We start from the raw sequence: 15,242 nt of genomic DNA on the forward strand, positions 1-15,242 counted from the left end.
CTACTAGAGCAGCAGCCCCTCCTAATTTATTAGGGATCGACCGAAGGATAGCGTAAGCGAACAAAAAATATCATTCAGGTTGGATATGAACGGGGGTAACTAAAGGATTTGCAGGGATAAAATTTTCTGTGTCTCCTAGAAGATAGGGGTATATTAAAGCTAGCGATACTAATCCTCATATAAGCATAATAAATCCAAATAAGTCTTTAAATGAATAATATGGGTGAAAGGGGATTTTATCTGAGTCGGAATTAACTCCTAGGGGGTTATTTGATCCTGTTTGATGTAAAAATAGGAGATGTACTAATGTTATTCCGGCGATAATGAATGGTAGAACAAAGTGGAATGTAAAAAATCGCGTGAGTGTAGCGTTATCTACCGCGAATCCCCCCCAAATTCACTGTACTAATATTTAATAAAACTAAAAGCCTTCAAAGCTTTAATTAAGATGGGAGCCTTAAACTTTAAGTTAAGAGCTTAACGCCACTTTAAGATTTGCAATCCTAACTCATAATTGAATACATAACATTATAATAAAAGAGTACACCACTCGTAATTAAATTTACAGTTTAACACCTAAACTCAGCCATTTTATTTATGAAACGTTGACTTTTTTCAACCAACCACAAAGATATCGGAACTATGTATTTAATTTTTGGAGTTTGATCTGCTATGGTCGGCACTGCATTTAGAGTTTTAATCCGCCTGGAATTAGGTCAACCAGGTTCTTTTATTGGAGACGACCAAATTTATAATGTAATAGTAACAGCCCATGCTTTTATTATAATTTTCTTCATAGTTATACCTATTATAATTGGGGGGTTTGGGAATTGACTAGTTCCACTAATAATCGGCGCCCCAGATATGGCGTTCCCTCGAATAAATAATATAAGTTTTTGACTTCTTCCACCTTCATTAATCTTACTTTTATCAGGAGGACTGGTGGAAAGAGGAGCAGGCACAGGTTGAACTGTATATCCCCCTTTATCAAGAGGCATCGCCCACGCTGGGGCTTCTGTAGATTTATCAATTTTCAGACTTCACCTTGCTGGGGCAAGTTCAATCTTAGGGGCAGTAAATTTTATTACAACTATCATCAACATACGAGTTGGGGGTATGACTTGGGATCGAACTCCTTTATTTGTTTGATCAGTTTTTTTAACCGCTATCCTTCTCCTGCTTTCCCTTCCAGTTCTTGCTGGAGCCATTACAATACTTTTAACAGATCGTAACCTAAATACTTCATTTTTCGACCCTGCCGGGGGCGGCGACCCTATCTTGTACCAACACTTGTTTTGATTTTTTGGTCACCCAGAAGTTTATATTTTAATTCTTCCTGGGTTTGGCATAATTTCACATATTATTACATTTGAAAGAGGTAAAAAACAAACTTTCGGTCAATTAGGTATAATTTACGCGATAATAGCAATCGGTCTTCTAGGATTTATCGTTTGAGCACATCATATATTTACTGTGGGGATAGATGTAGACACTCGTGCTTACTTTACAGCCGCCACTATAATTATTGCCATCCCCACAGGAGTGAAAATTTTTAGCTGAGTGGCGACACTTCAAGGAAGAGCTTTAATTATCACCCCAACTTTAATATGAGCCATAGGCTTTGTATTTTTATTTACTGTGGGGGGTCTCACAGGAATTATTTTAGCTAACTCTTCACTTGACATCGTACTTCACGACACTTACTATGTAGTCGCCCACTTTCACTATGTTTTATCTATAGGGGCTGTGTTTGCAATTATAGGAGGCTTAATTCACTGATTTCCTTTATTTACAGGAGTAAATTTAAATCCTAAGTGACTAAAAATTCAATTTTATACTATGTTCATTGGGGTTAATATAACATTTTTCCCCCAACACTTTCTAGGACTAAACGGCATGCCTCGACGTTACTCAGACTACCCCGATGCATTTACTACTTGAAACGTATTATCTTCGTTAGGAAGTTATACCTCAGTAGCTGCCGTTATTCTATTCAGCTTTATTATTTGGGAGTCTATTTCGACTGCCCGTCCTAGAGTCCATAACTTTATTTACTCTTCATCAATTGAATGACTTCAAAATATACCCCCATCCGAACACTCATACTCGGAGCTATCCTTAGTCACACATTTTTAATGTGGCAGATTAGTGCAGTGAACTTAAAATTCAAAAATGAATAATTTATTCTTTTAAAAATTGCAACTTGAGCGGCTTTAGGGTTCCAAAACGCTTCTTCACCTTTAATAGAACAACTAATCTTTTTCCATGACCACACCCTAACAATTTTGATTTTAATTATTTCTATTAAACCTATATAAGGGATTGCTGACAATAAATTTGTAATTACTGTGGCGGCTCAAAATGACATTTGTCCTCAAATTAATACATACCCTATGAAAGCAGTTGCTATTACTAAAAATAAGATTAAGACTCCTATCGTTCAAGTCATTGTATAAGTATACGATGAATAGTAGATCCCTCGTCCTACATGGAGGTACAGGGCAATGAAGAATATAGAGGCTCCATTGGCGTGTATGACTCGTAGAAGCCATCCGTAGTTTACGTCTCGGGTAATATGAGCTACTGTATTGAATGAGATGGCTACATCTGCTGTGTAATGTATCTTATAATGTACTAAGAAAAAATTAATAATGTGCCTGAAAAAAGGGCTATTTTGATAGAATAGATCATGTATTTGTACCTTTATTTATAAATAATAGAATTACACTATTTCTGTTAAATTCAAAATTTAATGTTCATTTAAACTAATTTATAAATTTTATGAGCCTAGCCAACCACACACAATTAATATAGCCTTGAAGAAGAATATTCAAGTTAAACTTCTTCGCTTGAATTTTTCCCTTATTTTTCCTCCACACAAAGCAGGGAATGCATTATTTTAACTCTCAATATTCTTTTTTCAAAACGGCCATTCAACAGAATAATGTGCGTCACGTGGTTACTAATTTTAGGCTTAATTTATTAACATAGCTCGCTAGACAATCCCGACGTAGCTCGAGAAAGCTTCCAGTGTTAGGTATTTCCATATGTACAGGGTGGTTAAAATATCATTGTACAATGAATAATTTTTCTATGGGAAATATCGTAAATTTCCATTAGTTACCGAAATTTTATCTCTAATATTCAACATTTTAAGAATTTCGTCATCAGTGTTCCATCAATTTTGATAATAATTATAAAAATCTCAATCCAAAATCTTGTAACTGATGGAGATGTAGGGGTTTTTCCCATTGAAAAATTTTCCATTGTAGCGTGACATTTAAAATGCCCTGTAAAACTGTAGACTTATTTTAACCTCGTGTATTTAATTGTGTTATTCAAGTCATTAAAGACGGGATTAGTAACTGTATAATATTGTGTTCCTGGGACTGAAGTTAACATCCAGTTTCATTATTAGTCTGCAAAATCAGGGAAGTAATTTCTTGTGTTTTGAAAAGCTTGCTTGCTGCATTTTAAGAATGGCAAGGAAACAACATAACTTCAACTTACCGCTATGCAGGGGCGGTAATAGTCAGACCAGCACATAGATCGGAGTACTCCGGGCTTGGAGTACGTACTCCGGCCTCCGGAGGCCGGAGTACGCGGAGGCCGGAGTACGCATGGCCGGCCGGAGGCCGGAGTACGCAAAATTTCCGATCGCATAGATAGGAGAATTCCGGGCTTGGAGTACGTACTCCGGCCTCCGGAGGCCGGAGTACGCGACTTTTTCTGGAGGCCGGAGTACGCGTGGCCAGCCGGAGGCCGGAGTACGCATGGCCGGCCGGAGGCCGGAGTACGCAAAATATCCGATCTATGGACCAGCATTCGTGCATCCGATGTCGCCACTGATTCGAGCCACCCAAGGCCGTGTGGAAAGTGTAATGCGAACCTGGCAACGAATGACTTATTTGTGTGAACATATGTTCAAAACCAATAAGTCGTAATAGAAATTTAAGCAAGGTAAAAATTTCCTTAGATAAATTTATTCGAATTTTTCAAGAATTTTTTTGAAGTAAATTCTCCCAATTATAAGCGTACAATAAGAGTAATGTTAAGCTTTTCAAGTTTTTTATAATGTATAACTGTCTTCAACAAAATTCTACGGAACTGAACAAGATATAAAAATGTTCACACTGACAAGGGAACATATCGAGGTGTCCAACTAGGGGTTCCAGTCCCGGGATTTTTCGGGATTTTATTCCCTGGAATTCCCGGGAAACGGGATCCCGGGATTTGAAGAACTGAAATCCCGGGATTTCAGGATTTTTCAATTTGTCGTTCAGATGTTAAATTGCTTATAATTTACAATTTTAATAATAGTTTTATATAATTTTCGGTTATATGATTGGTAAGAAAAAGTTTCGATGAGCATAGCCAGCCAAGAGTGATTCTGAACTCGAAAATTTAAATTTTAAACAATATTGGTAGCCATATTTTTCGCACATTGATCTAAATTTTGTATCTACTTCACAAGTAAAATTTTTAATACAAGATGCAACTTAAAATTTTCTAACTTCGATGTCAGATTTTAACTTGAGGCAACAAGAGCACCTTCTATTCGGTATAATTATGGAATCTGAAATCAGTTATGCCAAAAAATACTAACACGTTGGTAGTGGTTTCGAATTTTAGTCGGTGAATTTAAGGCTGAATGAAACGCTTCTTCAAGGTAGTTCGTATATTTGAGCTTAAAATTTTTGAATTGCCAAATTCCATGTCCAATTGTAGTTCGTGAATAATGGTCCGCAATTTAGGCCAAATAATACTAACAAACGTAAGTTTTTGTGCATTACTGGTTAACATGCTTTCGAATCCTTGATTAATTATTTATGTTTTCTGGAATGAAATTATCAAACTTGGTGGTTATAGTTATCAAAACCTCCTCTCAAAGATAGAGGACGAAAACTGAGCTACCACAATACATAGAAATTGTACATTTACCATAGCAGGAAGAACAATATAATCGCTAATTTGTATTGCTATCCTATGTATTTCGTAGAGGCCAGAAAATAGCATACTTTATAATACTTATGCATGCACAAATCTCTGAAAAACATCAGTAGGTACATAAGTATTATAAATATGCTCAGGCCAGGTACTTTTTATAGTCATGTACCTTTTTTACACCAAAATTGACTAGTTTCAAGTTATACGGTAATATTTGAACTTCCGGCAGTCGTACGGATATGGGTGATAGGTCGGCACACCGTCCTCCCACGGGGGACACTCAGCCAACTATAAATTCACTTACAATGGAGGCGCAAACCATGTTCAGCCCAGATATTTTTTTGACCTTATTAGTTTGAAAGAGCAAGTCTTTACAAACAACATTTGGTTCGCAGGGCTTTCTAATTATCCACTTTTCTAATTAATTAGCAATTAGTAATTAGTTCCGAAAATTTTGATCCAATTAATTGTTTAATTAGTAATTACTTCTGAACCAGCAAACTAATTAATTTTTAATTAGTTAATTAATTACTTCTAATTACTAAATAATTAAGTTCGCCATACTCTTTTTATGAATTAATTTCACAACATTTCAGCATGGCTAATGCCTCGAATACGTCGTCTTTCAGCGAATTAATGAATTAATGAATTAATGAATTTGAAATTTAAAACAAATTACCCACTACCTTAAGATGGCTGTGGAAATTAGAGCTGACCTTAGTTGCACCGGTAATCGTTTTATTTGGATAAATTTACGAGCAGTCGTTACTTTGTCGCTGTCAAGTTTTTTAAAAGTAAATCCATTCAAATTATCAAAAAAGTTTTTGAGGTTGTATGCAAGGGAGTCCATTATATTCAAAGATATATCAAAAATATATTGCTATCTCGTTGTTTTTATACAAAGGTTTAAAGTTGCAACTACAAGTGTAAAAAACGTCAAGAAGTTGATAAAACACGTATGGTATATTTGCTGCCGACAAAAAATTTTTTAAAGGCTAAACGAGAAATTTGCATTAAAAACTTAATTTTGTTTAGAAAAAACAAATTAATTAGTAATTGGTTTGTTGATCATTTTAATTAATTAGTAATTTTAATTAGGTAGTATTCTACTAATTAACTTTAATTAGTAATTAGTAATTAGACAGACATTGCTATTTAATTAGCTAATTAATTAGAAAGCCCTGTTGGTTGGTCACTTGGGCAGATGCGCAAATTTCAGCACGTTCTGGGCGCCACAAGTTCGCAAAAACGCATGATTTTTAATGCAAGGTCCAGCGCGGGCTCAACTTCGTGCGTTTTTGCGAACTTGCGGCGCCCACAACGTGCTGAAATTTGCGCATCTGCCCAAGTGCCGAACCAAATGTTGTTTGTAAAGACTTGCTCTTTCAAACTAATAAGGTCAAAAAATTATCTGGGCTGAACATGGTTTGCGCCTCCATTGTGAGTTTTATATTAAAATCTTTCTTTCCGCGGATTTTTAAATAAAATTTCCTTTCGGTACAATGTTGATAGCATAATTACACCTGCTGCATTGCAACCAATTAAAATTTTCACCCAGTTTTCAATTTTCGAGTTTTTTAACGAAAAACACGAAAAATCAACTTTTTAATGTTGGTCGGTATTAAGAAAATTCCAAAATTTCAGAAGGAAAATGCCGGAAAAAATCCACTTTTTACCATCCAATTTTCCACAAAATACCGTAGAAATACTCTTTCTTTAAAGCAATTTTGATGTCAGGGTAATTTGTGCCATACATACGTTTGTGTATTTCGCCCTCAACGGAAAATAAAATACTACCGAAATGTGTGTACTTCGTCGTCAAGAGGTTAATCCTGCCACCCTCAATTGTCATTATAACGAGGAAAGTTGCCCGGGCTTCTTTGCATACATTGGGTAAACAAAATTTATAGTAAATTGATTTCCAAAAGGGTAACATTGTTTTTAAGAGTGTTACAAAACTGATGACTGGGGTATTTTGTAATTTAACAGATCGAATTTATTCCGTGAATTTATACTTGCTCACACACCACAATATGGTCACACCATAATAAATTAACAGAATTCGACCTCCGAATTGTTTCGATAAGATCTGATTGATTATAATTAAACGAATTGAGGACATAATTGATTGGACTTTTCATTTTCTACGTGAACCGAATCGGATTTTTTCGTTGAAAAATATCCACCCGAACCTAATCCGACTTTAATCATAATCTTCTTTTTTTCACAAAAACAGGATGAACCTTGTTTACATCGGGAACACGTGGATTTACGGTCACTATGATGCACCCACGGAAAAGACGTCCAAATTATTGGAGGCAAAATAGAACACCACCCTGAAAAAATCCACCCCTTCGCCCACACACTGTTTACCCGGTCGACCGAATATTTTCCCCACGTGACTGGGGAATCCATGCGCACCAGGTTTATCCAGAATTTCGACGCTATTCAAGGAAACGGTGGACTTTACTATGCCACGATGCTCTTATCCATGGAAACGGTTGACAATTCCATCGAAATGGGGGAAGGGATAGTGGATAAATATTTTTATAATCAATTTACATTACACAAACAATTACACAAACGACCACAATAATACATAAGGTAGCATTGCGTGTCCCAGCTTATGTAATTACATCTTAATACATGGATGGACGGAGGAGTGTCAGAGAATTCACACGAATCCATTTCTATTTCCAATATTTTACCTATGTATTATACGATAAACTAACCTTTTCTTCATCCTTAGGCGCAAAATATAAAGAGTTTTCTACGCATCATCATTTATATACGATATAAAATGTCCAACTTATCATTGGCCTAGGATGTTTTGGTTTGAAGACAAAATAAACTCATTTTCTGCTCGCTGCCAATTATGTCAGTATTTCAGAAGTCAGATTTCAACATTTCATTGAACATACATACAAAAATCGTACCAGATATAACAAAATGCCGATGCACATTGTGCACCAAATCCTATTGTATACAGCCCTACATAACACTAAACAGCGATGCGTACGAAGGAAACTGCATAAAACCCGCATGTTTGGCTAACCTCCACTTCCTATATACCTACATAATATGTAGTACATATTATAGCATTCTGCTGCTTACCGCAACCATAATTCCATTACAGATATGAATATTCTGGTATTGTCGAATTTCTTTAGAATTGTTATATTTATAGATAAATATACCTATCTGTATTTACAGACTGATGTACATACCAACCCATACGGATATTATGTAGTTGAAAGTCACGAATCCGAAAACAAATTTGGTAATAGGTTACTGATTATGTAGTATATATTTACGTCGTAAACATTACCATAATTAAATTTAGCGTGCCCTTGCTTATTTAAATATTAAGACACCTATCTTGCTAACAAGGGACACTCATGACCTGTCGTTTGAGTCCAGGGTACCCATTATGTTTTTTAGAATCTACTAGGACCCCAGATGAAGGATTCATTCATATTTCCGTGTAAAACCCATATTTGGCGCCATGGCGTGGCGCCAAACTTCAAAATTTGCATTTTCGACCAGTTTCAAACCCCCATAACTTTTGCAGTTTATGTCGGATTTTCAAAATTTTATACTTAAAATGATCACAAAAGTCGAAATTTTTGAGAAAAAAATAAAAATAAAAAATTTCTAATTTTTGAAATATTTTTAGCATTTTTTCGACGAACCCCCGTTTATAAGAAAATTACGAAATTTTGCGAAAAGTTAAAAGTGATAATTTTGGAAAAAATTTCATTGGATACGAAAGTTGAACTCCTTGTCATGATTTTTGCCAAAAATTTTGAAAATCCGTACAGGTTTTCAAAAGTTATGGCGGTTTCAAAAATAAAAACATGCAAATTTGGCGAATTTGGCGCCACGCCATGGCGCCAAATATGAGTTTTACACGGAAATATGAATGAATCCTTCATCTGGGGTCCTAGTAGATTCTGAAAAACATAGTGGGTACCCTGGACTCAAACGACAGGTCGTGAGTGTCTCTTGTAAGTATTTTGCACAAAACTAAGCTGGATATCTGAAACCACACACGAATTTATTTCTATTCCTGGACGTTCAAGTATAGGTTTCCTCGATTCTCCTTATCTACGCAAATTTACGGACATGGCGACTTCTCTATGCAACTTACGTCACAGCACTGCCTGTCTCATCCCTGGCACAACACATTTACGAAATTCTAAATTTTGAAGACCAAATCAACTCCTTTCCTACCTGCCAATTAAGCATTTCTTATTTTGGACATTTTCACGTTCCATCGACCATTCAAAGACCGTACCAAATAAGTAAATACATTCCCGTGGCTTACAAGCTAGGTGTCACGTAAGCAAACACATATTCATAAATTTTTCACTATAATACTGGTACTTACAATGGAGGTCTCCCAACGTATGCTCACAGATTTGGACCACATCAGCGTCAATCGATGCGAAATATAAGTAGTATAAAATTTGCAAATGGCACTATCTGCCAATGCTCAACTTTAACGGAGATATTTGCATAAAAAGAGGAGATAACGCATCCCCATGGCTGGCAAATTTTTCAATTTCCAAATTTGCTGCGCATTTTTGCCGCTTTGGATGCAAATACCTCCGCCAAACTTGATCATTGGCAGATAGTTCCATTTGCAAATTTCATATTAATTTAATTTGTGATCGATTGACGCTACTTCGGTGTGAATCTTTGAGCATACGTTGGGAGACCTCCATTGTTAGTACTTTGAGCTTTCATAATCCTGCTTAAATAAATTTCAGATCGAACCTGGCCCAAGCAAATCTACTTTATCAACCAATTGATCCCTTCTTTCGTTCCTATCTCGTTCCAAATTGCCTCATTTATGTCATCGTTGTATCACCCGAGTTATCACACGAGTATGCCAATATCGCCAGTTACACTAGTTATGAGACGGTGGATCTTACTATACCTTCGTCAATGGTATACCAATTAATCTTAATAATAATAATCTTAAATAAGAAAAAAACCAGTAAACCCTTTTCCCACTTTGATTCAACTCTATGTATGTATGTATTATGTGAGGAGGATTCCTACCCATAGGGGTAGACATCCAGCTGCGCAGGTCACCAGTTGGACCTATTGCAGACACCTCAATGCACTCGCATGCGATTATTGTGTCGGAGCCTCTCTCGATTCCCCAGCTACAAAGCTGGCGAATCTGCCAGACCTTAAAAAGGCCAGCACGTCTTTGAGAGGATACTCCCATACTTCCTCCATCCTTAAGGTGGAACGAAGGAAGGTCCTAAATCTCAGGGCACTGTAAGCGGGACAGTCTGTAAGTATATGAGCCATTGTCTCGTCCCCTTCCCCGCATTCTTTGCAGATGGGAGATTCAACTAGACCCATCTTATACAGATGCCCATTCAAATTACAGTGTCCTGTTATGGCAAAAGTTGTTAGCCTCATACCATCCCTCGTGGGCCCAAGTGATTTCCCACTTAGACCCTTGTAAGGTATTGGCAGTGCCAACTTTGAGAACTTACAATTAGGTAAGTTGGACCAATAGACCCGATGTTCATTCTGAGCCCATTGTTTTATTGCAAGTTTTCCAATTGCTGAGTTGACAGGGATAACTGGCTCTGGACCGCATGTTGTTATACTAGCAGCCTCTTTAGCCAGCTTATCCACGTCTTCATTACCCCATAAACCCCAATGGGAAGGGATCCAATGTAAGGTAATGTCTTTGTGAATGCTCAATTGCTGCAGCGCCCTATGAAGCTCAACCGTGAGGGAGGAAACCAGCCGCTCACTAAGAAGAGAATCAAGAACACTGCGATTGTCAACAAAGATATTCACTTCCTTGTGTAGACTTGGATTTTCTGACATGTAGTTACACGCCGAAAGAACCCCAATCTGTTCAGCCTGGAAGACCGTAGCATATTTACCCAGAGGTGTAACGCCACTAGCCCCATCCATGAAGTTACCACCTTCACCAATTATGAAGGCTGCACCAGATCCACTCTTACCCCTAGACCCATCCGTAAAACAGAGGAGCCCAGGTAGATCCAAGTAGTTGTCGTACATATCTAGCCATTTCTCCCGAGTAGCGACCCGTATTTTAAAATTACGAGCCTCGGGAGGTTTAACAGATTTATAGTCATAAGGAAAGCCCAACTCAGGAATATTCTGAGCCAGGCTAGAGCACATCTCAATTTGAGTGATTTTCTTCAAACCACGACCGTATCCAACCCAGTTCAACCATTGACCACGGACCCTTAATCTTAAATAAGATTGAAGAGCCACTTCCTGAAGTCTTAGGTGAATTGGAAGGACACCAAGTAGGGTTTCTAAGGCCGCAGTCGGAGTAGTCGGAAGAGCACCAGTGACCATGCGGAGTGCAAGCCCCTGTACCCTCCGAAGCCGATCGCAGAATTTTTTATTGGTCGCGGGCAGCCAGACCATCGCAGCATACTCCATGGCCGGCCGAACCACCGCCTTGTAAATCCAGAGACTAGCTTTTGGACCAAGACCCCAGGTAGGGCCCATACCCCGTCTGCACTGCATTAGAGACACGGTGGTTTTCCACGCCTTCGTATCGCAATGCAGTCTCCAGTTCAGTTTTGAATCTAAAGTGACCCCAGATAGGTACAGGAGCCACTGTATTCTAGTTTTTTCCCCTCCAAGGTGAGAGGTTTCAGTCTGAATTTGCGCTTGTTCGTAAAAAGGACTACCGAGGACTTATCATTGAGTGACAAGCCCACTCCGCGACTCCAGCGACCTGCAAAAGACAGAGCCTGCTGTGCCAAATCACGAACAATGCTTAGATCAAACCCAGAAGAGAGCAGCGCCACGTCATCAGCATAGCCCTGAGTGTAGATACCAGGAAACTTCCCCATAAGTTCGGTTAACAATTCGTCAACGGCCAGATTCCAAAGGAGAGGCGAGAGGACCCCACCTTGAGGGCAGCCCTTCTTCACCCTCCTCGAGAAGGTCCGACCGTAAGTGACAAATTCCACCGACCGAGATGTAAGCATATGGGAAATAAAGTTGCAGCATAATGGATGGATATTATGCCGCTTTAGACCAGAAAGCAAAACATCAAACGGGGCCTCGTTAAAAGCCCTCTTGACATCCAGAAACACACCCAAAGTGCTCCCACTGGATTTAAGGGACCTTTCAATACCAGCCACGACGTTGTGCAGTGCATCCTCTGTAGAAAGACCACTCATATATGCAAACTGATGACCTCTTTTAAGCCTCTCCACCAGAGCGGAGGACCTAATATGGTCATCAATCAACTTTTCAAGTGTTTTAAGTATAAAGGAAGTTAGTGAGATGGGCCTCCATGAGGAAGCCCTTTCATAACTGTCCTTCCCCGGCTTTGGGATGAAAACCACCCTCATTGTACGCCATCTTCCGGGCATGAAGCCGAATTTAAGGCAGCCACAGAAGATAGTTTTTAAAGAAGGGACAATCAAATCTAGACCCCACTGCAGTAGTGCTGAGAAAATCCCGTCACCACCGGCAGCCTTAAATGGGCTAAAGGATTTGATCGCCCGCTTGATTTTGGATTCAGTCACAATTTGTTCAATCAGCTCAAGATCAGCTGAAGGCTCGTGACTGTACGACCAAATAATTTCACGGGAATCATTTGGAAAATTTTGCTCCAGAAGATACTGAGCCGTTTCAGACAAGGACTTGGTATAAACCCCGGAGCCCTTGTCCAGGCAGCCCAGTTTAGCGATGGTGTCATTACGAAGCAACTTAACTAATCTCGAGACCGGATGACAGCCGTCAAGATTTTTAACATATTCACGCCAGGATTTCCGCTTAGCAGACTGCATAGCCGCATGGTACTGGGCCCTTGCGTGTCTGTAAGCTTCCCAGCTTTCATCGTCCCTTTTAGCAGCCCTTTGTCGTTTTCGAGCCTCCTTGCGAAGACCCGTCAGCTCTTTGGATCACCAAGGTACAATTTTGTTCCTATGTCGAGGTTTGATAAGCTTTAATGGACACGCTATTTCAAACGCGCCCATCATCGCATTTGTCAGACAATCAACAGAGTTGTTTAGTGATTCAGTTGTCCGAGTGTCAATCAAGACCCTCTGCATATTAATGCTAAGGGCCTCTGGATACACTGACACATTTGTAGCCCTACTGTTGCGAAAGGAAACAGGAGGAGGTGGACCCACTTTAAAGCGAGCCCTAATATATCGATGATCCGAAGAGGAGTCCTCCCGATCAACCCACCAGTCCGTACAGGTGTACGCTAGGTCAGCTGAAATGAGAGTAAGATCCAGAACCTCTGATCTCGATTTTGTGACAAAAGTAGGCTCGTGCCCCTTGTTAAGGACCTGCAAATTGGTGCAGCCCAAATAATCAAGGAGCTCCAGGCCTCTTTCATTGCAGTTAGTACTGCCCCATAGAGTGTGATGAGCATTGGCACACCCTATTAAAATTGGTAACCTTTTGCTTTCACAATAAGCCACCAGACTTCTCATTTTAACCGGAGGACATATAAGTAGCCCGTCCATGTAAACAGATGCAACCACCAGAGGACCCACACCTTTCCAATGTGTAAGCCCAGCAGCCACATCTCTGTCGCAGTATTCAATTAATGGCGTAAGCCCGACCCCAGGACTTGTTATTATACAAGCCCTCGGAGCCAGACCATCGTTAGCGTGATGGAAAAGATTACCTACATCTTGGAGACCACAAATTTTTGAGCCAACAACATGAGGTTCTTGGATTGTGCAGAGGTACGGGACTGTGTGCAGCTTACTAGTAGTGAGCTTTTGTATTAATGACAAAGACCCGGCTCTAGAATGCTGCAAGTTAATTTGCAGTAAGTTGAATCCCAGCTAACGCTTTTTGACAGCCATGCCAGAAGCACAACTGCCTTGCGGATTGAGCCTTTCATCAACTATACCGCCACGTGCCAAGTTACGTGGCTTCAGCGGAGGCGGAGGAAGAAGAAGATTGGGTTGTTACCCCTGCAGAACTCACCGAGCGGACCTTTACAAAATGAAAAGCCAGACGCTCGTAATAATAGTAGAGTTTTTTAGATGAGCATAGCTTAGCACTAGTCTCATCCATCCACACGATCAGCACATGCCCAGGGACCCCGAAGTGATGAGCCTTAATTCCTGATTCAACTCTACTCGCAGTGTTTGGGAACTTTATTAAAATCTCGAAATTCACAATTATAAGTACTACACACATCTATCGGGGACCAATCATCTTAATGTTTGAAATCGTGGAGAGAAAACCATTCAACATGAGATATAGGTTTGATCACAAATTCGCCTATGCCTGCCGATATGCCACGAGAGGCTCCACCACAGCGGTGGATCGCGCTATTTCACACTGTCATAAATTAGCGCGACTTTCTTTATATATGCATGAGTTTTCCTGGTCACGTTTAGCCTCAATAGGAGATAACGTTATGAGCCTCTTAAATTTCGTGAAACAATATTCAGTTCAGGTCACGCTAAATCTTGCATTTGCTAGAATGACTAAGGGTATTGGAAATGGAACAAGCGAGGACCTAGTGATTGCGAAATTAGACTTCCCAAATCCTTATGAATTTCCCATCCCAGATCCTTATATAACTGGTGAGTCTATACTTCTGTTAGATGATTGGTCACTCTCCTTCGTCACGTGTTCCTCCTTAAGTCATGATCATGTCGATTATTGGGGGTATTTGAAGCCTTTCAAGGCATCTGTTTGGTACTCCTTATTGGCATCCTGTCTTGTCGTAACGCTTCTCCTCATTTGCCAGAACTTTTCGAAATACAAAATGATTCTCACTTGGTCGGAATTAGGATTCATGATTCTTAAGGCAGGGCAGGACGTATTTCTTGCCGCCTTTGAAGGAACTGGTCCCACCCTCCGGGTAATGTTTAAAAGTTCCGCTTCTGAGAAAATGATAGTTGTTTGGGGGCTGATGACATTCGTGTTGGCGAATACGTACAAGAGCATCGTCACAGAAGACACAACGGAACCCTTTGTGTCCAACCCGCCAAGAAAGTTTGACGAGCTAGCGAACGGCCAATTTCAAATATACAGCAGCCCGATAGTAGCATATCATAAGAGTTTTGCCGTACCCGTAACACTCACGAAATATCGCGTAGGAGTTAGCGAGTTTGACGCTGAAATCTATACACTGTTTATGACATGGTATGACTCCTTTACGTCGGATTTGGGTCGGGTGATACTAATCCTTTTAAATCAATATGGATGCCAAACCATGGCAGATGCTACCCCATGGTATTATACACCTATCCTGTCTTTGATTAGACCATCAGAAAATCATGCCAATCAGG

General features: G+C 39.5%; 1 protein-coding gene and 1 pseudogene across 1 annotated transcript; one reads left to right on the plus strand and one right to left on the minus strand.

Annotated features, from left to right (window-relative positions):
- The first annotated feature begins 1,311 nt into the window (after positions 1-1,311).
- LOC118438838 lies at positions 1,312-2,274 on the plus strand (annotated as a pseudogene).
- A 7,815-nt stretch (positions 2,275-10,089) lies between these two features.
- LOC110859594 lies at positions 10,090-11,466 on the minus strand. Its single transcript, XM_022108556.1, has one exon. The coding sequence runs from the start codon at positions 11,464-11,466 to the stop codon at positions 10,090-10,092; it is 1,377 nt and encodes a 458-aa protein (XP_021964248.1).
- Positions 11,467-15,242: the final 3,776 nt, after the last annotated feature.

The sequence above is a fragment of the Folsomia candida genome, unplaced genomic scaffold (genome assembly GCF_002217175.1).
Source record: "Folsomia candida strain VU population unplaced genomic scaffold, ASM221717v1 Fcan01_Sc027, whole genome shotgun sequence".
NCBI classification, from domain to species: Eukaryota; Metazoa; Arthropoda; class Collembola; order Entomobryomorpha; family Isotomidae; genus Folsomia; species Folsomia candida.

Excerpts from the sequence above, each read along its gene's own strand:
- LOC110859594 (XM_022108556.1), bottom strand. The coding sequence starts at position 11,466 with ATGGGCCCTACCTGGGGTCTTGGTCCAAAAGCTAGTCTCTGGATTTAC.